Source organism: Parus major, chromosome 1A (assembly GCF_001522545.3).
Source record: "Parus major isolate Abel chromosome 1A, Parus_major1.1, whole genome shotgun sequence".
Classification (NCBI taxonomy): Eukaryota; Metazoa; Chordata; class Aves; order Passeriformes; family Paridae; genus Parus; species Parus major.
In genome coordinates, this window is record NC_031773.1 from 60,256,685 (window position 1) to 60,284,572 (window position 27,888).

The 27,888-nt window shown below is 45.7% G+C and overlaps 1 protein-coding gene across 1 annotated transcript; it reads left to right on the forward strand.

Moving 5' to 3' along the window:
- Positions 1–1,277: 1,277 nt before the first annotated feature.
- Positions 1,278–27,303, forward strand: KCNA6 (potassium voltage-gated channel subfamily A member 6). The gene is made up of 5 exons (XM_015627014.1): positions 1,278–1,471; positions 2,085–8,312; positions 8,621–8,707; positions 10,185–10,367; positions 24,844–27,303. Exons 1-2 carry the CDS (start codon positions 1,278–1,280, stop codon positions 3,709–3,711), a joined length of 1,821 nt encoding a protein of 606 aa, XP_015482500.1. The 3' UTR covers positions 3,712–8,312; positions 8,621–8,707; positions 10,185–10,367; positions 24,844–27,303.
- The last annotated feature ends 585 nt before the right edge of the window (positions 27,304–27,888 follow it).

The window sequence follows — 27,888 nt, forward strand, 5'->3', positions numbered from 1 at the left end:
GAGGGAGCACCTCGGTTGTCTGCAGCAGCTTCCCAGGTAACGGGAAGCCCAGAGCTGTGCAGTAGGGAATGCCTGTGTGGGCTGGAAAATGGTCCTGCAAGCCGTGCTGGAGCTGCACGCTGTCTTTGCTCTGTTGACTAAAGCTTGCTCCTTCAAAACCAGCACAGGCTGAGCTCTGTCATGTACATGTGCCCTGTGTGTCTTCTTAGAAACCTTGGGAGCTTTCCCATCCCTCCCAAAAGCTTTTTTGAAAGGACTTCTCAACAGTTAACCCTGCAAATGAATAAATCATAATTATGATTCAAATAATCCCAGGAATGAATCATTCATTGTAATAATTGAAAAGAAATTTCTGCAAGAAGCATTTTACTATTACAAAGGCAAACATCGATTCTTTTTTTTTTTTTTTTAATAATAAGTATATTCTACAGCAAAGTCTTTTTCATCTGGCTGCCATACCCCAATTATGTATAATATGAAACAAAAATATGCTTCCTCGTGTGACAGCCATCTCTCCATAAAGGAAAAAAAATATGCTTTCTTTTGCAACAGCCGTCTTCAATGCTAATGAGTAAGAAGGGAAAGGGGATTAAGTGACATTTAAATCATATTCACCTCCTTCCTGAGAACAGAGCCAAAGAAAGCAGGGACAGTCAGCTGGTCAAAATGTCCAGAGCCTGAACCGGGAATTGCCAACTAGTTAGGAGGGATGGGTAAAAAGGGGAATGTTTTCCTCTAGATCCATGCTGCTAAGAAATGGTGTAGGCTAAGCCATGGCTTGCAGCCAGCAAAGGCATCAGATGCTGCGATGATAAAAGCTTGGTTAATAACATTTAGAACCGACAAAGGGCTTTCAAGGGAAAGACAGACTTTTGCCTGGGAAGGATGGAAGCAGAGTCACCTGTTAACCCCATTTTCGGGTTGTTTCAGGAGAAAGTACAGTGCTGTGAGTTTCTCTGAGCTTTCAAATGCGGAGCGTGACAGGGACAGGGCAAGCCACAGGTTTCTAAAAGCCAAAAGAGGTGGTAGTCTGTTTGCTTGTGAAATGCAGATTCTGATTTTGGGGAGACGTAGTGCTGACTGTGCAGTGGTGGACAAAAAAAAATAAATATATATATATATAAAAAAATAGCAAGCTCACGTGATTGGTATGTGGGAAAAGAGGCAAACTCGATCCGCCCCAAATGAGGAGAGAAACTGCATTTACCTGTGTCTTTCCCCTTCAAACATGTTGCACTGTTTACTGCGACAGGTTGTCTCCATCTGTGGATGGTCCAATGCCACCGTCGTGCTTGCATCATGGCAGTGACATTTATAAATGGAGGTCCGCGAGGCACAGGCATGGACTGACTGGCTCAAGGTCAACTCCAGCCTACGGCGGGGACGGGAACAACACCGAGGTCAGCCCGATCCCACGGCTGAGCTCTGAGCCCTGCCCGGAGCCGGCGGTGTTGGACAGCCCCCAGCAGGGGTTTGCCTGAAGGGACAAGGGCAGGATTCCAGGGCGGAAAGGTGGGCTAAAGAAGGGCGGCGGCGGTGCCGCCCTTCTGACCAGCTGTTGAGAAGCTCCTGACCGGAGAGCTGATCCGCCAGCGCCTTCCCCTCGGGGGTCTTCGCCCAAAAGCCGGCGCCCTTGGGCTGGGGCAGCTGCGTCCTCCGCGGCGGGGGGAGAGGTGGGGCGAGCATCCCCCGTCGGCGGGTGCGCGCGTCCGTCTGGAGCTGAGCGTGTCGGCGCTGCCGCGGCGTGTGTGTCTGTGTCTCTCTGTCTCCGTGCGGGTGCTTGCGTGTGTCTGCGTGTGCCCCTCTCCCCGTGTGTGACACCGTGCGTGTGTGCTCGTACAGCTCCCTCTCCCGCTCTCTCTGTCGCGTGTCTCGGTGTCTGTGCGCCTCTGTCTGTGCGCGGGGAGCGCAGCGCGGAGCCGGGCGCGGCAGCAACGGCAGCAGTAGCGGCAGCAGGAGCAGCGCGGTGCCCCGAGCCCCGCGGCCGGAGGAGGAGCCGCTCCGGGAGCCCCGCGGAGCCGCCGGGCGAGCGCGGCCGCACCGAGGCGCAACAGGCGGATGGCGGCGGGCGGCGGGCGCTGAAGGCGAGCGGGGCGAGGCCGAGGGGCAGCGAAGGGCAGGCGAGGAAGGGCAGCGCCGGGCAGAGCGGGCGGGATGCGGGCGGAGGAGCCGCTGGCGCTGGCGGCCCCGCGGGCGGGCGGCGAGGCGGAGGCGGAGGCGCCGGGCGAGGAGCGGAGCGGCGGCAGCTGCTGCAGCAGCGAGCGCCTGGTGATCAACATCTCGGGGCTGCGCTTCGAGACGCAGCTGCGGACCCTCTCCATCTTCCCCGACACGCTGCTGGGCGACCCCAGCCGCCGGGTGCGCTATTTCGACCCACTCCGCAACGAGTACTTCTTCGACCGCAACCGGCCCAGCTTCGACGCCATCCTCTACTATTACCAGTCCGGGGGGCGGCTGCGCCGGCCGGTCCATGTGCCCCTCGACATCTTCCTGGAGGAGATCCGCTTCTACCAGCTGGGCCAGGAGGCTATCGAGACCTTCCGGGAGGACGAGGGCTTCATCCAAGAGGAGGAGAAGCCCCTGCCCCAGCACCACTTCCAGCGCCAGGTCTGGCTGCTCTTTGAGTACCCCGAGAGCTCCGGGCCGGCCCGGGCCATCGCCATCGTCTCCGTGCTGGTCATCCTCATCTCCATCGTCATCTTCTGCCTGGAGACCCTGCCCGAATTCCGCCAGGAGCCCAAGGCCCCCCAGCCTGGCTTTGGGGAGGTTGTGCCTCTCGGGGATGAGGCGCTGCTCCTGCCGCCGCTGCCACCGCCGAGCGGGACCCCCCCACCCCTGCGTCCCGTCGCCGGCTCCGGCCCGTTTTTCACAGACCCCTTCTTCCTCATCGAGACCCTGTGCATCATCTGGTTCTCCTTCGAGCTCCTTGTGCGCTTCTTTGCCTGCCCCAGCAAGCCCGAGTTCTCCCGCAACATCATGAACATCATCGACATCGTGGCTATCATCCCCTACTTCATCACCCTGGGCACCGAGCTGGCTCAGCAGCAGCAGCAAAAGCAGCAGCCTGGGAGCAGCAGCAACAATGGGGGCCAGCAGCAAGCCATGTCCCTGGCCATCCTCAGAGTCATCCGCCTGGTCAGAGTCTTCAGGATCTTCAAGCTCTCCAGGCACTCCAAGGGGCTGCAGATCTTAGGGAAGACTCTCCAGGCCAGTATGAGGGAGCTGGGCCTCCTCATCTTCTTCCTCTTCATTGGGGTGATTCTCTTCTCCAGTGCTGTCTACTTTGCAGAGACTGATGACCCTGACTCGCTGTTCACCAGCATCCCTGATGCGTTCTGGTGGGCAGTGGTGTCCATGACCACTGTGGGCTATGGGGACATGTATCCCATGACCATTGGTGGCAAGATTGTGGGCTCCTTGTGTGCCATTGCTGGTGTGCTCACCATTGCCCTGCCTGTACCTGTCATCGTGTCCAACTTCAACTACTTCTACCACCGAGAAACTGACCACGAAGAGCAGTGCCAGTACACCCATGTCACCTGTGGCCAGCAACAGTCACCCTTCTCTGAGCCCAAGAAGGGGGACAGTAATCAGTCCCTCAGCAAATCTGAATTCCTGGAAGCAGAAGACCTGGAGTCCATGAAATATTCCAACTTCATTCCTCCTAATAACCAGGGATATAAAGAGAAGAAAATGCTGACAGAGGTGTGATGGGTTTTGTTGTCCTGGGTCCAGACATGGAGCTGCAAGCTGCTTTTACAGTTGTCTTCCTACAAGCAGCTGGATCTATTCAGCATTTACATGCCAGACTGTGAATTGTGATACCGTAAACAGAATGATTGTGATAATGGGCTCTTCTGGCCTGATTTGCTGTTTCTCATTACTGTGTGCAGCCAGAAATGTTCTTGCTTTATTCTGTGGAGTGTTAGCTGTCATCCCCACTCCCTTGTGCATTTCTCTCTCTGCTTTTGATGGCTGCTTTAGTCCATCGTTTGCTCCGAAACCAAGTCTTGTTGCTCCACTAGCAGAGAAGCCCTTACCACTACTTCATCAGAAGCATTCAGCAGCCTAAACAGTTAAAGGGGCTACAAACATCTGGCTCGAGCTGTGCTTTCAGTCCTTGTGCCAGCGCAATGCCCTTGGCTGTGGGATCAGTCACGCCTGCCATGCCATTGCCTTTGAATAATGGAAACGCTGCAGCCAGGATCACAGGGAGCTCTGCAGCTGTAGGGGAAAGCCAGCAAGAAGATGCCTGCCTTTTTTGCAACCCTTGGCATGCTAAAAGATCCTCCTGGTTTGTGTTTTAAAAAAAAAAAAAGGGTGCATAAGTCAAAAATCTCTTTGCTACTTGTGACCATACATCATGCATGCATCAAAAACAAGCTTAAAGCAGTCAACAGGCTGGGTGAGGATTCTCTGGGTGTTTTGAGCTTATCTCAGCCTTATTTATGCCAGTGCCCTAATGTTAATTGGCTTTTATAGTATCAACTCAATCTTCATAGTGGTAAGTGCCTTCTGATGCAAGGCGTGTTTGAGTAAATTCATTTGTTTTCTGCAGAGTTAATCTTCACACAATAGCGTTTAATGAGATGTGCTTTGTGCTTCAGATACCCAGCTCTGTATTCAGGCATGTGAGAGCAGTTGACTCCGCTGCTTTTTTAACTGAGCATTTGTGTTGCTGAGGGAAGTTTGCATGTTGGCGTTTTGTTGATGTGGCAGGAAAATCCTGACCACAGACAGCTCTGCACCTGTGCTGTGTGAGGATTGCGCTGGTTTAGCAAGTCACAGGCATAAAATGCCCCAGGGCGAGTGTGCCAACATTTGAAACTGAGACTGGCAGGGAAACAAACTTCCCTAAGCTGTCTGCACAAAGCCAGCAGCATCCTCCAGACCCTTTGAATAAGGGGAGAAATGGTGAGCCCTGAAGAGATGCTTTTGCTGTATTGCTGGCATAGCCAGTTCCTGGTATTTCGTGGATAGGAGGGACAGCAGTGTTTTTGCACTTGGTTTTATGAGAGCAATTTGTGCCAGACATGCAAAATATGCATAGTTGGGCCCGCACTGCCAGGTTTGCCAAGGGACCAGAGATTTCGGTCTTCAAATACATGTATTGCTTCCCAGATAATTTCATTAGTTTCAGCAGCTATTCCTTACACCTAACTTTAAAAATGTTTTGAGCTCTGCCAGCAGGTGAGAAAGGGAAATAGATGCTTTCAGATTCCACTGGCAGATTTTCCTGCAAGGAAAGTCCTTATTTTAATTCTGAGTGTTTATTCTGCATTCATACATCTGCATGTGTATGAAAGCAAAAGCAGCCATTAATGCCTTGCATCACACTGTATAAAATGCATATTGGAATGTACTACGTATTGCATGGGACATGTGTGATACAGAAATAATGCCAAGGTGCAAAAATACAGAGAATAGATTTTATACATATATTGTGCTTTTCAGCCATAAGACTAAGAATGCTAAATGCATATCATAGAATCATAGAATGACCTGGGTTGGAAGGGATCTTAAAGGTCATCTCTTCCCAAAGAGGGACACCTTCCACTAGACCAGGTTGCTCAGAGCCTCATCCTTTTATGTAGTCAAAACTGGCTATAGAACTGTTTGTGAGGTGGGATCTGTTTGCATCTTCATTACCCTGCCTATTTTCAGTTGTCTTGAGATATGGCTCCATGCCTAGAGTGCTTTTATTGTGCCCTCTCTCCCTCCTGGCCCTGCTCATATGGTAGAAGTTGTTTGTGCAAATCCTAACGACTCCATTTCTCCAGAGTCACGTTGCCTTGTCAATTATGTTTAGTGTGCAGGGATCTCTCTTTGGATCAGCACACAATTATTGTAGTAAAACCTCTGCTCTCTCTCTTTCTGAACTCAGCAGGGAAATGCCACTTGTCTCTGTCTGGGAGAAGCAAGTTTGATATGGTGAGGGCTCCTAGCTCAGAGGGGTTTGCCTGAATAAAGCCTAATTTCTCTTTGCTTCATGGGACTGAGGCAAAGGTTTGTGAAGGTCTGAGACTTTGGGACTAATTCTGCATCCCTTGATGTGTGTAATCAGCTAGTGGGTAAATTGTCTGGGTGAATAAGTGGGACTGAGGGGCATGGTGGCATCTCTGTTGATTTTGTGCAAAACTTGTCCAGTTCTTGGTGTGTCTTAGTCTTGGTGGTGTTCTTAGTTGTGTTTTGAGGTCACCTTAATGAAATCTTTTCTGTGAGGCCAAGAGAGGAACTCTTCTTCAAATTTTGTTTTGCTAGAAACTAGCTAGAAACTAGCAAAAGATGCTGCTATTTAAGAAGGATGTTTCAAGGCTGCTGCCCTCTCCCAGCAGAATGCCCATGTTTGGGAATATTTTATGCCTGAGTCTATCAGCTGATAAAAGTTCCCCCAAAGTAAGATATAAAAAATTCAGGTTGAACCCAAGTTCAGGAGAAGTCATGAGACATGCTGAGCATACGTCAGAAAATTCCTGTGCTCATTTCTCCCCCTGGGCCCAGCCCTGTTGGCCCTGCCGGGCAGGAGCCCTCCCTGCCCAGAACAGATTTTCTGTGCCCAGAACCAGCACAACAGACGGCTGGGCACCGAGACTCCAGCAAGAAAAAAAGATGTGAGGCAGATCACTGATAGCACAATCCCAGCGTGTCTGCCGCAGATCCTCTTGGAAAGAGGTGTCCTGCCCTTGGGTGGGAACCAGAAGTGAGTTTCCAGGTGGAATCCAGCAGTGAGTTTCTAGTGGGTTTTGGAATCTCCCGCCTGCAGATTGCACTGAAGGTGCAAAGGAATTCTGTGGTGAACAAGGCAGCTCTGTGCAGTTTTTGTGAGCCACGTTTGTCAGTTCCGTAAAGAAAGTGCACATGAAAATGTGTAAAGCAGGGGTGGTGTTTGCTCCCTGTGCTTTCTGTGTTGGCTCTAAGAGAAATATAGAACACCAGCAGAAGCATGGAACTGTAACCTCGGGAATCATTTGGGAATGATGCTGAAGAAATCCTTCTCTAAGCACCTCCTGAAAAGCAGTGAAATCCCAGAGTCATCAGTAATGCCACATGTTACAGAACTTGTGGAATTTGACCTTTTTTAAGGAGGCTTCAGTTTGGTTTTTTTTTCACATGACTGAAATGACACAGTGGCACCCGTGCCATTGACTTTACCAGAGGTCTCATGCCACCAAATCACAGAGATGCTTTCAGAAACCTTAATTCAAATTCTCAGCCCTTAGCACTACCCCTGGCTGCTCAAAATGCAAATCTGTTTCCTTCTGAAGGTGAAGCCAAGTAGGCACCTCCAGGGACTTGTTTCCATAACAACCTCCCGGACTGTTTCTCTCTGTGCTGTGACTGTGGCTACAAGCGAAAGCACTCCACGAATATTTTGTGTTCAGATATCAGCACCTTATCTTTACAGATGTTTTCTTTGCTTATTGGAGCTGATCCCATCACCTTATATCATGTACAACTGCCCTGTCCAACTTCAGGTGGGCAGTCTCCAGCCTTTGAAAGCAGGGAGTGCAAACCTGGAGATGGGAAGAGATTTTATTTGTGTGTCCTTGCAGACACAGTGCTGGAGAGTGTGTGAAGGACAATCTGAGCACTCAGCCAGGAAACTGAGGGGCAATCAGCCTGTGAATGTAGAGTCATCTGGGTGCCTGGTGACAAGGAATACAAGAATACAAGCTAAAGCATTACATTAAAGACCCAGAAATTCCTCTTGCAGCAATCTCACTAGAAAATAGTTTTGCAGTGGAAGAGACTATTGCTCCTTCCAGATCCTGTGGCTGGTTTGTGATTGTTGGTTCTCCTGATATTTTTCCCATGGCACTTGCACCAAAGCAGGACAGGGCAAAAAATCATCTCCTTGGAGGTGGGGAAGGAAGGAAAGGAAGAATTTTACTGAGGACACCATTTTTTTTTTATCCACACAAAGGACTGGAAGCATGAAAAGCATGAAGATCTGTTCTGTGGTGTTTTGCTGGTGGATTCCTGCTCTTACCTCCAAGGTGAAACTCCTGTTCTGCTTCTTCTAGGAAAATGTTGGAATTTGGGATTTTTGAGTAATTTTTGATTTGGGCCTTTTTGATCCAGCTTTCATGGATAAAAATTTACTGTACAGCAGCCATGCAGGTGAAGGTGACTGCACTTGGTCTTGTCCCCTGGGTCCTCTCATTCAAAGGTTCCCTATGAGATAAAGAAGAATGAGTGTAAAGAAAATTCAGGGCAGCAAGAAACAGAGTAAGGACTGAAGTGTCTTCCATATGGTGATGGAAAGGAACAAACAGCTCCAGCTCCAGCATCTGCTGCTATAGCAGAAATAGGTAAGGTTTCTTTTTGTTCTGGGAAATTAATGACCAAGTGTTTCTTGAAATTAATGAGGAAGTATTTCCTAATTAAGATTTGCAGCCTAAAGGGAGAATTTGGTTCTAGGTGAAGAAAGAAAGATAATTATAAACTACAGAAATGTAGTATGAGCCAGAACCTCACCATCTGCTAATTCAAGCTGGCAAAACTCCTTTAAGTACAACTACCTTGGATTATATCAGGCTCCAACTTCAATCTTCTGCATCAAATCCAAGCATATATACTGTTTGTTCAACTGCTTTTTTTATTTTGTTCTTTTCTTGAGGTCCTGTTTACATCAGGGAAAGATCTGCAGATTGCAGCAGGAGTCAACCACAGCTTTCCCAAAAGCTCTCATCTGACTCAAGTCCAAGTAAGTCCTACCAAACTCGGCAGAGCTAAGCTTAACTTGACCTTTATATTGGCAAAAATTAAGAGCAGCAGCATTTTATGCATTTATTTCTCAGTGGTGGAAAGATGTGGACAGATTCATGGGGAATTGGAAGATACTGCCCTCCATGGCAGTCCTGTGAGCACAAGATAGCTCTGTTTGTGCTGCTGTAACCAAAAGTACAGTCTTGAGCCCTTCATCGCTGCTCTTTGAAGCTTGCACTGGAGACAGATCCCCCTCTGAAGACATTTGCAGCCGTGTTATCAGCAGGTTCACAGGAGAAAACCTGAATTGCAGGCACCTGCTTTAGGCATAAGGAGGGGAGCAGGTGTTGGCAGGATGAAAAGACTTAATCCCCTGATGAAAGGAACCAGGGGATGCTGGGTGTCCTTAGCTGCCACCAAGGACTGTGGCTGAGGAAACTGCCTGCCAATTTCAAGGAGCTCTTCTTGTCCAGCCTGGAGTCCTACATAATACAAGACCCTACCCAGGGAGATAAATCCAGAAAAACCTTTTTGGGGAAAGCAGACAAGGACTGTGCTAATTAACAGTGCAGCATATGCTATCAGTTCATGTTAATTCCATGTCCTTTTGCCTCTTTGGGTGAGTTTTCCCTTGCTCCAGGGAAGTCTGGGGCTTGTTGGCTGGCACAAGGAATTTGAATATTTGGAAAACTCATAGCTGAGGTCAGTGTGAGTTTTATGGTCCTACAACATTGACTGATCAACCCTCACCACTGGAAATATCCAGGTTGTCTGTAGTGCCAATTAATAAGAGGGGGCCCAAGAAAATAATTGAGCTTCGCTCTGTAAGACTTCTTAGTGAAAGAAAAGATAGGATTTGCAGGACGGAATGTGCTCATTGATTTCTGTGGTAACCATAAATACTGAAGCTGTGTTGACTATTCATTGGAGACAAGAATTAGGGGAAACTTTTGTCCTTACACAAAATATAATCAAAAATTCAGCAAGTCCTTCTTTGGCTTAATTTTCACCAAATTAATATAAAAATGTTTATTCAGAGGTGTAAGATTTTGGAATACCCTTTATCCAAAAGTGACATAAATGACAAGTTTATTGATTTAATTATGAAATCTAGCCATTGCTTGTTTGAAAAAATGTGGGGTCTCTATTCTGCTCTCTACCCAAGATTAGATAAATGTATCCTGAGGATAGTGGATGGTATGACTCCTGATTTAAATGAGTGTGTGAGAAGAATCAGGCCCAAAGAAGAGGGCTGTAAGTGCACATGACTAGGCTCTCTTCAGGGTGTTGTAGGTGCACATTGGTCCATTCACCTAAAAGATTGCATACAACTTACACCAACAAAAAGTTTAGCTTTTAGAGTACATATCAGTTTGTTCTCCTACATTCTCTGGAGGGAAATTAAATGGTATTTTACAAGAAAACTGGAACATTACTTCTTGCTGCTCCTTGATGCATCTGTTGTTTTCAATTAGCTTGATGGCATCCATTTTCAGAAAGCAGATGCTGCCCTCTTTTATACTGGTGCAATTCAGGAATAACTCCACTGACGTCAGTGAAGTGACTCCAAATTTATCCCTGGCGAAAGCAGAATTGGACCACAGTCTCTTTGTCTGCTCTGGAGCTCTGGGGAAGATGTGCCACTGCCACACCATAAGGTAAGGGCAAGTGCCTGTCTGCTGTGCTGTGCTTGGCATTTTTGTGTCCTTGACACCCCCACTCACCTGCCTGGCTGGAGCAGGAGCCAGGCTGGCCTGGGGCGTGCATGGACACCAAATTCCTCATGCTGAATGGAGAACTTGCTGGCTCTGGATTCCTGACCACGCTCCATCTTAGCTTCCCCTTGCCCTGGATATGTTTCTCACAAGGAGAGATTTTTAAGTTGAAGAAATGTAGTTGCAATTCTTAAGTAATAGAAGAACAGAAGGATGGCAGAGTAGATGTGGAGACAACCTCTGTGCCTCCTACATTTCTTTTGCTGTTAGGGCAATGTGAAAATCATTGCAGTCCTGGTAGGTTGGCTCTACATCTGCTGGTTACAAAGTTTCCATTTACAGGGAGTACTAGGTTCAGAAAAAATGGGGCTTTCCTTCTAACTTCTGATCTCAGTCCTGCCTTCCCTGAAACTGCACAGAAAACTTTGTGTAAAATCATCAGTTTGTTGTAATGGAAAATACCACTGGAGATGGGATGGATGAGGGTGAATAGAAGGAATGGTTGTGGAATCATGGAATGGCCAGGGTTAGAAGAGACCTTAAAGACCATCTCATTCCAACCCCCTGCCATGGACGGGGACACCTTGATTGCTCAGAGCCCCATCCGTTCTCATCTTGAATATCTCCAGGGATGGGGCAGCCACAGCTTCTCTGGGAAACCTGTTCCAAGGCCTCAGCAGCCTCACAGGGAAGAATTTCTTCCTGATATCCAATCTAACACTTCTCTCTGTCAGTGTGAAGCCATTGCCCCTTGTCCTGTCACTCCAGACCCTTGTCAAGAGTCTCTCTCCATCTTTCCTGTGGGTTCCCTTCAGGCACTGCAAGGCCACAGTGAGGTCACCCCAAAGCCTTCTCTTCCCCAGGCTGAACAATCCCAATTGTTCCCTCAGCCTTTCCTCCCAGCAGAGCTGCTCCATCCCTCTGATGTCCTTGGTGTCCCTGCTCTGGCCTGGCTGCAGCAGCTCCCTGTCCTTCATTCAGCCTGAGTGCCAGTGCCAGTAACTGAGCCACCAGAATATGGCAGTCATAAAAAATCTACATGCAAGTCTTGGTGAATCTCAGGACAAGCACGTTCAGTAATACCTGGGAAATGTTAACTCTGCAAAGCCTCATCTGGAATGCTGTGTGCATTGTTGGTGACCTAAATTTGGTCAGGCAGGATGCACAGAAGAACAGCAAGAATGATCAGGTAGATGCAAAGTGCTTTGCCAGTGGAAGCTGGAAGAGCCTGACTTTTTTAGGCCAGCAAAAGACTGATAAGACCTGTAGTTAGGAAAGTACTGGGGGCAAAATAACCAAAAGAAAAGAAAAACATGAAAAATTGTAAAATCTTCCCACTTTTCTTGTGTCCTCAGATTGTTTGCCGTACCATATGTTTACCTACAAAACATGAAGTCCTGGTGATTTTATTGTCAAATACTTGAAGTTTGTGGGTAGAAGGGAGAGCTAGGAGAGAAACTGTGAGTCTTGGGAGATTTTTTTCTCAGTGGGACTGTGGAGAAGGAACGTGGGGTAGAATGGTGTGGGAAATTCCATATCCCTCAAGGAGCTGGTCTGGAGGCAGAGAGCAAATTCACACCCTTTAAAAAAACCCACCAAAATCTGTTCACTGCTATTCCCCTCAACCTGAAATGGCTGCTCACCTTGTCCACTCCTTTCTCCCAATCCAGAACTCTCCAGCTCTTTGCTGACCTTCCTCCTTCCTGGAATCTGCGGTCATTCCTCACTCGCATGAGCTCCCTGGAATCACTGGAATGGTGCATTGCATCTAATGGGGAAATCCTTGAACCAGCTCTGCTGCAGCTCAGTTGGATTATCTGATTTGAGCAAGCAGCTCTGGTGGAAGGTGTTTCTGCCCCTCTGGCAGGAGGGTTGGAATGAGGTGATCTTTAAGGTCCTTTTCAACCCAAACCAGTCTGTGATTCTATGCTTTGTTGCAGAAATAAGCAGTGATGCATGGTCTTCAAGAACTACTCACAGAATCATGAAAGTTGGAAAATACCTCCAAGATTATCAAGTCCAGCCCTCAGTGGAATATCACAATGCCCAATAAACCATATAATGAAGTGCTATGTCCACTCATTCTTTGAATAGTTCCAGGTCTGGTGACTCCAGCACTTCCTTGGGCAGTCTATGCTAATGCTTAACTGCACTTTCATTATTTTTTTTTTCCTAATATCCAACCTGAACCTTCCCTGATGTGATTACAGGCCCTTTCCTGTTGTCCTGTGCCTTGTTCCCTTGGAGAAGAGGCTGACCCCGACCTGGCCACACTCTCCTGTCAGGGAGTTGTGGGGAGCAGCATTGTTGGGTAGGAGGTCAGAGCAGTTGATCCCAGTGGCCACTCTGGACTGAAGAGATGAGCAGAATAATTTCCTGTTGCATGCACTGTTCTGACATACACAGAATGAAATTGCACATTTCCTCTCTTACCTCTTTCAAATTATTTCCTCTTATAGAGGTGAAGATCCTCTTAAGCTCAGGAGGCAGAAAACATATTGACTGAGGTGGGAGCTTCATCCATTCAGCCAGCTCTGTGTCACAGAAGTGCCAGGAAGCAGCTGTCCTTAGACTTTGTCCCTGAGCTTTCCTGCTTGTTGATGCTCTTTGTTCACTTCAGTGAGGAAACCATTGTCTTGTCATTTCCATCTCTATTTTGGCCAACCAGTTCTGCTCTTTATCTTTAGCTTTTCTCCTGTGAGTAGAAAGATGGTGAAGGACCTGGAGGTGAAGCCACATGAGAGATGGCTGATGTCACTTGGTCTGTTCAGCTGGAGAAGAGCAGATGGAGGCCTGAGTTCACAGCAGTTCTGCAGCTTTCTCACATGGAGGAGGGACAGGCCCTGATCTCTGCTGTGTGACCAGGGACAGGATCCAGGGAGTGGCAGGAGCTGCGTCAGGGGAGGGTTGGGGTGGATTTTAGGTAAAGTCCTTCACTCAGAGGGTGCTGGGGCACTGAACAGGCTCCCCAGGAATGGTCACAGCCCCAAGGCTGCCAGAGCTCTGGGAGTGTTTAGACAATACTCTCTGGCATAGGGTGGGATTGTTGAGGTGTTTGTGCAGGGCCAGGAACTGGACTCAATGATCCTTTTGATTCTGTGATTCAAAGAAGAAAAAAAGCAAAGCTAAGCAATGGAAATGTTATAAATATCCTTGTACATCACAGAAGCCTGTGAATGTGGACACCAGTTGTGCTCTATCAGTGGTATAGGCAGGATGGTGCACACAAATCTGGTGGCCCTAAGATGTCTTAAGAACCTGTTTTAAGCACTTGGCATCATTTGAGTTATGGCAACAAGACACATTCGAAAGGAGTTGTAAGAAATATAGAATAAGCCAAGGAGTTTGATTTGAACCATGAACATAGTGTTGCAATTTTTTCTGATCTCAGTTTTCTCACAGAATTATAGAATAGCCCAAGGTGGAAGGGACTATTAGCAGTGTGTAGTTCTCAAGCTCTGTATTATTCTCACATTTTAGCATGTCAGAAATAGCACTGTCTGGCACATTCCTTTGAGAGCTGTAGACTAAGGCCTTTCATGCTTGTGACAAAGCAATTGATCTTTGTAGTATGTCCTTGGAAATTTGAAGTTTTGGAGAGTATTCACTGCCACATTAATCTGGTATTTGATAATCTGCTACAGTTTTCAGCAGTGAACTGAATAAATCTTAGATATATTTCCCTCAAGAGGTGCCCCTTCCTCAAAATCAGCAATATTTGTGAGAGAAGTTTCATTTCAGTTCATTTTGGTACTCTTTACAAAAGGCATGTTTGGAAAATTTTGTAATGTGTAAGATCCCTTCCTTAATATTCTAAATATTTTTTTGCCTTTTTTTTTTTTTTTAAGAAAATGCACGTAAACAAAGTAAAATACAAAATTTTACCCTGTTTTTCTTGGGTTTGTTTTTTGTTTGTTTTTTGTTTGGAGTATTTTGTTGTTTTTTTCTAACTTTGATCTGGAATGAAATAGGGGGTTGTGGTGTTGTTTTTTTTTTTTTGTTTTGTAAGGGAGGAGGTTATCCTTGGTTTAGGGGAGTTTATTTTTAATAAATTTTTTTTTAAAGCAGTGTAGTGGTAGGCATTGGTTATTCCTGTTCATTACCAGTGTCAGCTCCAATACTTCCTTGAATTCAGTTAGGTGATATTCAAATGCTCCAGAAGAGATGCAATGATAGCCGAAACCTCATGGATATTACAGCATATATTCCCAGCGACAGAAGTGATGTTCCAGTGCTTTGGCTATTGCTGAGCCAAGCCAGTTGTTCTTTTCTGCAGCTGCAACACCTGCCCGGGTGAGAAAGTGGGGTTTTTTTTATGAGACCAAGCTGCTTTTCCAGTGCTGACTTGTTAGAACATGTCATTCTGAATTATGAACTCCTCCTGTTCCCACTCAGCTGATCAGCTTTTAGGATCTTTTTACTCTGAGATTATGTAATAACAAAAAAAAAAATCAAAACAAAAAAACTACAAAAAACTTGTTACTGAAATCTTCTGGGTGAATTGAGAATGGAAGGAAAAGGTGCTATCTGCAGAGGACTGTAGTTCCCACCTTGCTTATTTTTTTCTTGGCTCTTTGAAAACCAAACCTGTGCAGATCAGTGAGCTGCCACAGCAGCAGCAGCATTTAGCTAAGGGTATTTCAGAGAAGATGAATTGGGAGGTCCTTGCATAGTAACCACTAATCAGCATCCCCATAGAAGATGTCTGAATACGTATTGATCAAGCCAGCTGCAGCTGGGAGGGGTTCTGGAGGCTAATGCAGCTTTCCTTTCCTTCCTCCATCCCCAATCATGGAAACTGTGTAGAAAAACCACCCACAGGTATTTCTGGCCCTGGCATTTCTACTTGTTGTAATTGCATCAAAAGGCTGTGTGGGGTTTTTTGATAGTTAAGAGACTACTTAGGAAGGAGGGTGATTAAATGCTGGGCTTGGAGTGAAGGGGGCAGTTCCCAGAACTGTCACGTAACCTTTGGATGTCCCTCATATCTCAGCTCCTCAGCAATAAGATGGTACAGTATAAAGCCATTGGTTTCCTTCTTTTCCCTAAACCTTTTAGACAGGGAGATCTTTCTGAGTATTCTTCATCTCCTCCCTGACACCTGGATAATATCATGCAGAGCTGGGAACCTCTCCTCCCTCAGGACATGGTGCTGTGCCACTGTCACAGCAGCAGTAACAAACAGATGGGCAGTGAGAATGAAAAAAAAAACACAGGAAAATTCTTGTCCCTGTGCACAGTACTTATGGAATACCCAAATGCTGACAAGTCCTGCTGTTACTTGGCTCTGTGTTGGGCGTGGCTGATCTGATCCATGTTTTCCAGACCCAGGCACAAAACACTCAGAGCAGGCCTCTCATTTGTGACTCTCCCTTCCCTTGCAGGCTGCCTGATAATTAAAAGTGTTAAATAATTAGATAATTAAAATATTTCTATCTGACAAAGTCAAGAGCTGACTTAACTGCAAGGTAAATTGAAAGCTCCTGGAATGCTCGCTCCATGGAGATAAGAGGCTGATATCACTTTCTGCAGGTAGTCCAGAAGAAGGGAATTGAAGCAAGTTCTTCTCTTCTATCTCTGAGTTCCCCTCAGGGATCAAGGTGTTAAAACAGCAGAAGAAAAATAAGCTGGAGGTGGAAGGAGTTCGCCATCTTTTTCAGAGATTTGTGTCAACTCTCCAAGCATGAAGGACTGGTACTGAGCAGTCAAATCTGCACTTTGAATCTGGCAAGATTGGGGTTTTTTTGGTGCAGATTTTCACTGGTATTGTAAGGAACTAATCCTCCTAAGTGATTTGGTAGTTTTTCTTCCTTTATGGTATTTCAGAGGGATGTGAGGATACGTAGAATAGCAATTACAGCTCTTCATGTTTTATATTTAGTCATATATTGATGATTCAGAAGCAAGCATATGTAAAAAGGCCCAGATGAATCCTCTTGTAAATTCCTTCCTGCCCTTCAGTGCATTTAGGTGCATGAATCTTACAAAAACGTTATGTTTTTGGAGAGGGAATCTTGCCATTTCTTTGTGTCTACCATGATGCATGAAATATATTGTTTTTGATGGCTGAAATGTTTTAACAGCTATTCTGATTCAGAGAGTTGGATTCAGGAAAATGGAGTCAAATTCTCAGCTGGTGTTCATGGATCAGCACGTTTTTCTTCTGATGCCAACTAGGCAGTGTGGTACAGGGTGCTTTAGAAGCTTTCTTTTTTTATCGTTTAGGGTTTTTTTTGGGTCTATTTACCATATCATTGGGAAGGAATACTTGTTTATCTTGAAAATTCAATGTTTTGAAGTGTAACTAAGTTTTCCATTTGAATGTATTTTGAGTTCTGACTGTTGGATGTGCCACAGCACCATGCCAGTCTGTGGACAGACTGATGCTCACAGGCACATTCTGGGTTGGGATCTGGGATGGAGCTAAAATTTCATTTTTCCTGTACCTCAATTCCTCTGACTCTGAAAGAGAAATAACATTTTTCTTTCCTCAGGATCCAGCTGGGTGTTTATCAGTGGTAAAGTTCTAGGTACACACATTTGTCTTCAGATAATGCAAATGGCCATTTTTTTCCTGCAGGGAATCACAAGCAGATGATGTGAGGCAGGCCATGGGCAGGGACACTTTCCACTAGACCAGGATTTTCAGAGCCCTGTCCAGCCTGGCCTTGGACACTTCCAGGCATGAGGATTGAACCTAGACATGAAGCTGGGGCAGCTGCTTACTCTGAGATCTTCAAGGAACTTCTCTGATCTGTTCCTGATTTCATATGGTTGTAACTTTTGTAAAGGGTATTGTTATTTTCACAGCTGGAAACAGGATAAATGGGATGTTGACTCTCCTTTACTTGCTTCAGTAATGTTGCTGCTGTTAATATTTTATTTTTTTTTTTTTATGAAGAAATTCCTCCCTCTTAGGGGGTGAGGCCCTGGCACAGGTTTTCCGGAGCAGCTGTGGCTGCCCCATCCCTGGAAGTGTTCCAGGCCAGGCTGGATGGGGCTCTGAGCAACCTGGGATAGTGGAAAGTGTCCCTGCCTGTGGCAGGGTTTCATACCAAATGATCTTTAGGATGCCCCTACATCCCTTCCCATGCTTTCTGTCCATAATTGGAAACCTCCTTCCTGTGTCTTCAGGTGACTATATTGGGAGTATAAATACTTAACTAAGCAGCCAGGCCCTCAGGAGTTACCATAAATTCACAGTTCCAGAACTTTGATAGAAGGTGGCATTTAAAAAAATGATTAAACACACCATGGCCATTGGGAACTTTTCCTAGTGACTTTAGTGGAACAGACTTGGAGCAATATCAAGTCTATTTGAAAATCTTGTATGTTGCTCCGAGCAGCAGCTCAGGGAGTGATGCTGCCCCTCTGCCCAGCCCTGTGAGGCACATCTGGAGAGCTGTGTCCAGCCCTGGGCTCCTCAGCACAGGAGGGACAGGGAGCTCCTGGAGCGGGGCCAGCAGAGGCTGCAGAGATGATTTAGGGCCTGGAGCATCTCTGACAGGGAAAGGCTGAGGGAGCTGGGGCTGTCCAGCCTCAAGAGGAGCCCCAGCTGAGAGGAGCCCTCAGCCCTGGGTGTCCCTGTGAGCAGGGAGGGCTCAGAGCAGGGCCCAGGCTCTGCTCCAGGGGGCTCAGCAATGGCACCAGAGGAATGGGCAGGGACTGATCCCAGGAAGTTCCACCTGGACATGAGGCAGAACTTCTGTCCTGGGCAGTGACTGGGTCTGCTTCACAGGACACATGAACTTGCTGCTTGTATTCCTATTGTATTCCCATTTTGATCACAGAGGACACCTAGAGACCCTTGGGATGAGGGGAGAGGTAAGGATGACTATGGCCACTGCCACAGTCATGGCAGGAATTTCCTTGTCCCTAAGTCCCTTTCCCATATTTCTCAGCAGGAGCTGTCATCCTGGCTTGCCAGGTGGAAGCAGAGCAGGCAGCAGGACCTGTCCCCAGCAGGTTGTTGTCCTTAGCAACTGTTGTCTTTGCCTCTGCTGCAGAGAGATATTCAGAACTTGTGGCTCAGTGTAAAAAGTGGGGGAAGAAGGAAGAGAAAGGTATGTTTGGGGTTTGTTTTGGTGGGATTTTGTGTGCTGGTTCCCTTGGGATATTTCAAAAAGGCATTTAAAACAGCAGTGAACAGAAGAGAGATGGGGCTTTAATGAGGGCTAGCAATGAGGCTAAAGCTGATAAGGAAGGTTGGATTCAAACTGAGTAAAACTCTGGTTGCTTCATCTTCTCAGCCACTTTAAACTTAAATCATTGACCTTTGTGGTCCTTTCCAAAAATTTTAATAAGGACAAGCAGATCTTGTTGAATTTTAATTTAAAGTCATTGACTCTGCAGTTCTCCCAGAATATTGCTCTTGAAGGGATACTCTGTGAGCTAAGGGAAAATCTAAGCCCTGTGTCATAGGCTCCTCCAGCACTGATGAGAAAGCTTTGAAATCTGCACATCCCAAATTTTAACATCTGTGATTTGGCTGCATCTTTGATCAGTGGGTGCTGTACCAGTTGAACAAGAGCTTATGTGCCAGGTGTATCTATGCATGTGAAGGTGTGGTGGACATCAGTGCTGGAAAGCTGTAGGCTCCCCAGACTGCAAGGTTTTTGCTGCATTCTTAAGAAAAATGCAAATGGTGGTGTGGTAAATAGAAAGATTGCAAAGTGAATTTGGTTTTGTACAGCACTTTGAAATGTGTTGGAAGCAATAGCTGGTCATAGAATCAAAGAGTAATTATAGTTGGGAAAGACCCCCAAGATCATCATGTCCAGCTATCTGATCCCCACTTTGTCATGCCACTGAGTGCCACATCCAGTCATTCCCTGGGCACCTCCACCACCTCCCTGAACAGCCTTTTCCAATGCTTGACCAGTCTTTCCATGAAGAAATTCCTCCTGATGTCCAAACTGAGCCTCCCCTGGCACAGCTTGAGGCCGTTTCCTCTTGTCCTGTCCCTTGTTCCCTGGGAGCAGAGCCCTCCCCCAGCTGTCCCCTCCTGTCAGGGAGTTGTGCAGAGCCAGAAGGTTCCCTCTGAGCCTCCTTTTCTCCAGGCCGAGCCCCTTTCCCAGCTCCCTCAGCTGCTCCTCACAAGACTGGCTCTTCAGACACTTCCTTGTTATTCATTAATCTCAGGGTTTACTGAATACAATTTCACAGCAGCATAAAAAAGTATTTTTTTCTGGAGGATTGGTGTGTAGCTACCAATGGACCCTTTTCTGGGGGGAAGCTCACTATGTTTATTCCAGCAAAATGCCCACAGAAAGACAAGGGATCTTTCTGGGCAAAGATGTACACCGGCATGAGAGATTCAGTGGAATTCTACTGAATTCCGACAAGCCTGAAAATTCAAAGGAAATTTGAATTGCAGTGGGAATAAGTCTGAGTGTGGTGAAAATACTGGCTGTTGCTGTCAGGAGGCGGACCCGAGAGCCCGGGAGGTGTTTGAGGGGTGTCGCAGTGCCATCCTGTGGGCCAGGGAGGTATGAGACAAGGGACACCTGCACGGGTGCCAGGTGGCTGCTCCCTCACTCCCCTCCAGCAAGATAAGGGAGAGAAAGAGAAGGGTAAAACCTGGAAAATCCCTGGGTTGGGCTAAAGGCAGTTTTATAAGGAAAGGAAAAGCAGTGCACACAAGCAAAGCAAAACAAGGAATTAATTCCCTGCTTGCCATGGACAGGCAGGTGCTCGGCCATCCCAGGAGACCAGGTCTCCATCACACTTAAGGGTGACATGGGAAGACAAATGCCATCACCCTGAGCGTCCTTCCCTTTCCATCTTCTTCCTCCCACATTATACACTGATGGTGATGCCATAAGGTCTGGAATGTCCCTTTGGTCACTTGGTTACCTGTCCCAGCTGTGTCTCCTGCCATGCACCCCCAGCCCCCTTACCAGCATGGCAGGAGGAAAACTTATTGGGTCTGTGTCAGCACAACCAAACCCATCCCTGTATTATCAAGCCCCTGTTCACTACAGACCCAAAATACAGCCCTGTCAAGGAAATTAACTCTACCCCAGCCAGAACCAGCCCAGCCATGAAGGTTCCGCTCACATAAGCATCACTGTCTGTCTCAGCATTTATTAATCCATTTCCTTTTATGTAGAGAAATCCAATATTTTCTGTGTTTTTTTGCCTCCGAAGTTAGCTCTGAAAGAGCTGCTTTGGTGGCAGCTGAGGACAAGCACTTAATCTTGGGTTGGATATAAGGAATGGATGCATTTTCTGCAGCAAGTCAGTGTAGTCTTTGCACAATGTCATGAAACCAAATAATGTCTTTTTAATGTCAGACTTAAATACAACATGTGCTGGAAAGTCAGGATTCCTCAAGGGAGTCCCAGATGACTCCCAGGGAGAGAAGTGTGAGCTGCATATGGCCAGCGCTGTGTGGGGTTAAACTGGGGGTTTAATTTGAGGAAGGAGGGTGCAGTCTTGGGAATTTCCTTGAGTTTTTTGATTCATTCAGTCATGCTAAAACAACCAATTTCATGTGAGGCTGTACTGGATCTTTCCACTTTCCATGCCAGCTGATTTGTGTCCTTTGCTACAGAGAAACACTGGAAGGAGTTCATCCTCTCATTAGGAAGAGACCTGCTCACTCCACAATCCCACTGCTCTTTTCTGCTTCTCTGCTTTTAGATGGGCACTATAAATACATTGAATCTGATCTGTTTAATCACCTCTCCCTTATCTCTGCACAGTGTGATAGCCTGGCTGCCACAGTGCTCTGTCCTAATGAAAGCGAGTAAAATTTGCGTCAGCAGAGTTACATCTGATTGAAGTAACTTTCCCTACATTTTTGCCATACCTAGGGAGATTCAAAGCCTGAAATTATTCTCAGTTAACTCGTTAGAAGTGGCTTCTGTCTGTAGATCTTCTTACTTGCATGTATAGTCTGAATGGGATTGTGTCTCTCACCACTGAGGGGAATTCCAAGACCTTGCAGCGGGAGTAGGTAACAGGAGGCAGCAGATTTTAAACTGATTTTAAATGTGAATGTTATTACATGTTTTCAATCCATAAATGTGGGAGGTGTCTGAAATGCGGTTGAAAAATTACCCAGGTGAGTTTAGATCCCATTCCAGAGCATAGTCCATTTTTTCATGTCTCTGGTCTCAGAAGTGAAGAAAACTTCACTGAGTAGTGTTGAGTTGTTTATTATGAATTGAGGCATCAGTATCAGGCTTTCAAAATTAAGGACAATAAAGGATAGAGAAATGGGTGCCCAAAACTAATTCCCTGCAACCCTCTACACATAAATGAGATCCACCTTGTAAAAAAAATGACAGCAGTGTAGTAGGTTTTGTTTCTGTGCAAGACCTGCATTCTGCTTTCTGGAACTTTAGACTTCAAGCTGAGCATCCAATGTCATTCACCATGTGGGAAGTTCTTGGTTTAGTTTTGTACTTTAAATAGTATTTAAAAGTAACTGAGCAATAATTGTGTAATGAGTAAGTCATAGGCAAGGAGTACTTTCGTGTTTTGTTTCTCTTACGCTTCACATTTGCCTTCATGCCCCTTCCTTTTAGGTGCTTTATTGCGTTTTTATTTATAGAGTTATAGAGGTAGAAAAATCTTTTTTGGTCCATCTGCCACCCTTCTGTCCAAACCTTTCCTGTTGCTTTCTCTGTGTGAGCGAAAGTAAACATTATTTTGGTGGTGCTTTCCAGCAATGTAATAAATTTGGATCTAGGATGGTTTCATGCCAGTCTCCTTCTGCTGTGCTGCAGTGGCTGAACCCTGGCTTAGTGGACAGATTTAGAATGTGAGGTTTGCTGGCCACAACTGGTTGGGTTTTTTCCCCAATATTTGCAGTATTGAATGATTGATTGTTCTGCTGTAGCTGAATAAAACAGCTCAGTTATACTTTCTAAGCTGTTTGCAGAGATCTGCTTAAGGCTGCAGTGTTTGATCCCTGCTTTGTTTCTAGAACACCAAATTAAAGGTTATCCAGAAAAATTTAGACTTGAGCTTTTCAATTTACAGGTAATTCAATAATTCTTTTCATGACAAACTCAAAAATCTATTTATAAAATTCATTACCTTTTTATCTACTGGGACCATTTATTTTGCACAACCCTTGCTTTGAACAGGGAGGTAACATTACACACCTTAAACATGCAGCACTTCCAGTTCAAGAGGAGTCACATTTGCTGCCAGAGAGTTTTCCTAAATGAATTTACAAACCATAAAGAATCTTCTTGCAGGTCACAAACAAGCTCTAAAAGAGTATATTTTACAATTTCTAAATATTTTTTTGATTTTTAATATACATGGTGGATAAAAGGACATCCTAGACTTAAAATATTGACTATTTAGAGTCTCATCCTCTCCTCTTTCCCAGTGGAACATCTCTACTACCTTTGGGGAAGATCCATGTCATATACATAAGTGTAAAACTAAAACTAGAATCAGACCAAACCACCACTGTGAATGCTCACTCTGCTGGGAAATCCAGGGATTTGTCATAGGTTCAATTAATTCAGCTGCTGCAGACATATCTTTCTGCCTCTGAATTGTTTGATGGGGTCTCTGCCTTATCAAACTCCAAACAATCACTGTGATTCAATTATTGATGCCCTGAATCTCTTGAAAACTGTGAGCTGGCCTCAGCATCTCAATTTGTTCATCCTCTGTAATCCCTGGAGTGAAAACTATCTTCTCAAACATATAAATCCACAGGAAAAAAACTGACATGAAAGAAAAGTTGCTGAGGGAATTTTGCTTTGAAGATCAGCACATATTTAGCCTGGAAAGCAGAGATTGCTTACAATTGTGGTGAACTTAAAACAAGCAAGTTGTACATTTTGTTGTTAGACCTGGGTTTTCTTTCTCTTAGAAAATTTTTTGAAGAGCAGATGCAAATGTGTTGGTGTATGTTTATATTTATGTAAAAGATGCATATTTATATATTTTTTTGCTGCTGACATTTTCTCCTTTCAGAACCTAGGCAGAGTTCCTGATAAATCTTGTTCGCTTTGTAGGCTTCTCCCATCACTGATGTTTCTCCCACTTCTTTCTCCTCCTTTGGGCTTTGGCAATGTGACAAACAACCTTCTGCCCCAAGGCTGTCTTACTGCCACACTTCTTACAGCCTGTTCTTTTTCTTTTTCTGGCTACTTGAGTCATTGCCAAGCAGTAGTGGGAGCTGTGGGAGCTCAGGGACTGGAAAGTGTATTGTTTTCTTGGTGGAATAAGCTGCTTCCAAACCCCAGCACTGAGTGGGAAAGGGAATTGTGGTAGAGAATGCTGTCTAAAAACATAAATGGTGCAAACTCCTTGCAGTTTGCAAGTTTAAAGGCTTGAGCTGCTCAGCATTTTGGCAGGCACAAGCTGAACTTCTTTAAGCTCATTACTTCCCCTGCTCACACAATTAAGTCTGGACCTCAGAGTTTTGTTTAGCACTCAGGAGTCCTGAAATGAAGAATTTAATATCATATCCATGTACCTGTGGCTGGATTCCAGGTGCCCCCTGAAGCTACTCTGTCACTCTCCATCCTCAGCTCCACAGGGGAGAGAAAATATCATTAAAGATCCTCACTCTCTTCCTCTGGTCCAGTGTGAGGTCCCTCCCATGGGAGTCAGTCCTCCAGGAACTTCTCCAGCGTGAGCCTTTCCCATGGGCTGCAGTTCATCATGATCTGCTCCAGTGTGGATCCTTTCCACAGGGTGCAATACTTCATTTATTCCAGTTATTTTTTCTTTCTCCTTCTTTTGTTGTGGGAGTCTGCTGATACTTTTAATAACTTTTTAATAGCCCTTTAGGTTTCATGAGTCACCAGCACAGATGCAGCTGGAATGGACTGCACAGAAGTGTGACAATGGAGAAGACCCTAAAGAAAGAAAAGTTCTTGCAGACCCAACTTTTTTTCTTCTAATGTCTCATAAATTGTTTCAGATCTAATTTTTAAAATATAAAATTAAAAATTTTAATTCCCTTATTTACTTTGATATACTTTCCTGTCCCTGGAACAGAGGGAGGATTCCAGATTCCAAATAAGCCAAATTGTCATTGCAGATCTAAAATTAGATGCCACGAAAATGGCTCTGGGAAGTCCAAAAGTCCCAGTTACAGTAAGAATCAGACCTTGTGTCTCTGTCCTTGAAGAGTACTGCAATGCATCCTAACAAACTTTGCAACCTTCTAATAAGCATATTTCATCTCATGCAGCAAAACAGTTGTATAATTCCCAGGAGCTGCAAGGAAAAATTGGCCCCAAAGCCAATTCTAGTAGACATCAAGGTAGGCAAAGAAATGTAGCCCTTTCCATTTTAGCCAGCTGCAGCTGACCACGGCAGATTTCTAATTCAGCCCCTTCAAACATTCTCATGAAGAAATGAACTCTTAGATTGTTGTGGCTTTACTGTGATCCATGTAAAATAACACTTTTTTTTTTCCTTTTTCCCTTGCTAGGCTGGATTCTGGATGCTGCAAGGCTGTCATATCAGGATGCTGCAAAAGAGATTGTTGCGTCTTCTTCCTGTAAAGTTCTGGAGTTTCTCCTTTATGGAGAAAATTTGGTCAGGAAATTATTTTCCTTGCTCTGTGGTTTTCTTGTTGCTGTTGCTCTTAAAGGGGTCAACACTCTTAGTTCCAGGAAACTGAAACTGAATGTGAACAGGGGCTGGAGGAAGGAAGCAGGGAGAATCCCCTACAAGATTCCAATGCATCTTATTTCTGGGAAAACTAAATAAAACAAGATTCAATTGCTAGTGGCTAAATAGCAGCAATTTATGAGCTGTTCCTCAAAAGCCCCAGACAAGCACCAAGTCCTGTGGGAAGCTGGAGATTGACACAGGACACCTCCAGAAGAGTCCGCTGTTGAAACTTCCTTTAAGCCTTTTTCTCAAGTGAAGCATGCAGACATGGCAAATGCATAAGGTCAGCCCTTAAAAGAGCAAAGAGCTCTCTCTAAGAAAATCAAATGAGTGGCCGAAGTCTGTCTATTTGTCTGACTGTCTTTTTGGCCTTGGACTACTGTGCTTTTCAAAGCTGTGCTTTCATAACTCAGATAAAAAGGTAGATGTTTCCTATAGCTCTACAAGTAATAATCATCCTGTTCATGCAAAATATCTGCTACCTAAGGGATGGGCCTAAACCAGAGGTGTTTCTCAACTACGTACAAAGTATCTGGCTTTAGCATCTGTACAGTCAGTTTTTGTGAACACGTGAGTCCATTGCTTGCTCAAACAAAGTTAGCGACTTATTTTCAGTGGTCGTAGAGAGTTTCACTGAAATAGCACCATTTGTAGTCTATTGTGTGACTTAGGAGGCACAATTGCCAGACAATTCTGCAATTGTAATATAATTGCACATGGTGTTCCCAGAAAATTCTCTGAAGTCTTATCCTATTGCACCGTTGTGATAAAAACCTCTGCTGCTTTTTAAGCTCCATGAGTCCATGCTGTGCCATACTGAAAGTGAGAGAAAACCCAATTAGCTCTGAAAAATGAAGGGCAAAGAGGGGTGCTCTGGCCTGGAATTCCCTCCCTTTTGCAGCAGCAAAGGTCAGCCATGCAGCCAAAATTCCATGACTACATATGGATCCAGCTTGTGTGTGTTGCCAGCTCTCTGCACAGGAGAGTGGGAGGATGGGTAGGAAGAATTGATTCTGGGAGGGGATAGCCTGAGAGGGAGAGTGGAGTTAAACGTGATAGCTGAATATTCAAGAGGTAGTTTGATGGATGCTGGGCATACAACTTCCCTGGAACTCTTTATCAGTAACACCCTCTATATATTCCTGAGTGACTTTTAGCCAGTCTGGCAGTTTTCAGCATCAATGTGTGAGGGAAAAGAGGTAGGAGGCAGCTGATCCCTCTGATTTGGCAGCTCTGGGAGTGCATTACCTCCTTGTGACTGCTGGCTGAGGGTCTGGATCTCTGAGAAGCTTCCTGACTACCTGTGGCTCCCATAGGCTTGTAGGACTGGGCTTAGAGAAGCCCTGAGCTGCCAGATGGAGGCTGCTTCTGGTGCAGCTCTTCTGAGTAGTCACAGCCATGGATGTGAACCTGCAGTCCTTGGGAGACAAAATGCACTCCACAATCCCAAGGGACCTGCTTTGTCCCTCAGTGCAGGCCAGCTGTGGGAATCCTCCAAGTTCCTTTGTGCTGATCTGTGTGTCAAGGCCATGTGGCTGACCATGAGTGACCAGAGCTACCATGGACCCTTCCTGCAGGGGCAATTGTCTTGAGTCAGCGTAGATGCAGGCTACCTTTGCAAAAGTGTGATTATCCTGGGGAAATCCATGGGGCAGAAACCTTGGGCCATACTGTGTCCTCACACTATCAGTAGGGATGATATTGACAGGGGTGCTTTGCTTTTGGTGGGAAACCTTGCTCTGATGCATCATTCCAAGGAAAACAGCTGGAGTTTGCAGGCCAGGTCATGTGGTGAGATAAGTAATTCCAGCTCTCTTATTGGATCTGAGTTATACAGGTCAGGTCCAATGTTTCTGAGAAATTGTAGATGGTGGGTTTTTTTTTTTTTTTGTTTGTTTGTTTGTTTGTTTCATTGAAAACTTGAAGCCTTTCAAATAAAGAACGTGAGGTATAGGGATTTTTTAGCTGGAGTATGTGCTTCAGGATGCTTGCTGCATTCAGGCTTTGAGAACACAAATTCTCTGCGGACAATCTCACACACAGTGGGAGACAAGGTTATTGGGCTTGGAAGTGCACCAGGGAGATGGAACTTGAGTGAGCTTGGAACAGCAATCATTATCATTAGTGGCAGTGCCATAGTATGTGCTTGACTCAAATCCAGCGCTGCACAGGCAAGAACCTGATGAAACCTTGTAACTTGATTTTTGTGGTTGTTCCTGCCAGTGTGATCCACTGTTGTATAGGCTAGACATGAATAAAATCAGTATTTTTTAAAGTGCTGTGTGTGGGTTTTTTGTGTCAAAAAGGCTGGTTGTCCTCTTGGACTTTACTGTGTTCATGTGGAAAGTTTGATGTGGAGTTAATATGGCTCTGCAGCTTTTTTAGGACAGTCCACATCCCCTTGCAGAATTTCACCTTCCTCAGAGGTGGATGCTGCAGTGCTGCACTGAACTCCTGCCACAGGGAAAGATGTGAAGATAATTTGACATGTCCCCCTGCTGGTCCTGAAGGGGCTGGTCCCTCTGTGCTGTGACAGCTCTGCCTGCCATCAGGTTGAAATGATCACCTGGCTGGAGATCAGTGTACTGCTGGTGAGGGATGTGTCTGACTCCATTCCAGCCCCTGCTCAAGGAAAAGTGTTTTGGAAGGTGCTTTTCCGTCTCCCAGATTATGTGTCTGGTTGGATACCAAGACAAAACAAAGCCAGCTTGGGTGCTCCCCAGAGTGCTAGCACCTTCCACAAGACCTGTGGGCACTGCATGAGGCAACACTCAGTGGCAGTCTCCAAATTACTCCTCACTCAGCTTTTGCTTGCTTCTGGACTCAGAAGCCACAAAGGTAAGCCCATGTACACAGCATT

Coding starts and splice junctions, on each gene's coding strand:
- KCNA6 (XM_015627014.1), top strand. CDS start 1,278: ATGCCACCGTCGTGCTTGCATCATGGCAGTGACATTTATAAATGGAGG. Junction 1,472..2,084: donor TTGGACAGCCCCCAGCAGGG/GTTTGCCTGAAG, acceptor CGGGCGCTGAAG/GCGAGCGGGGCGAGGCCGAG.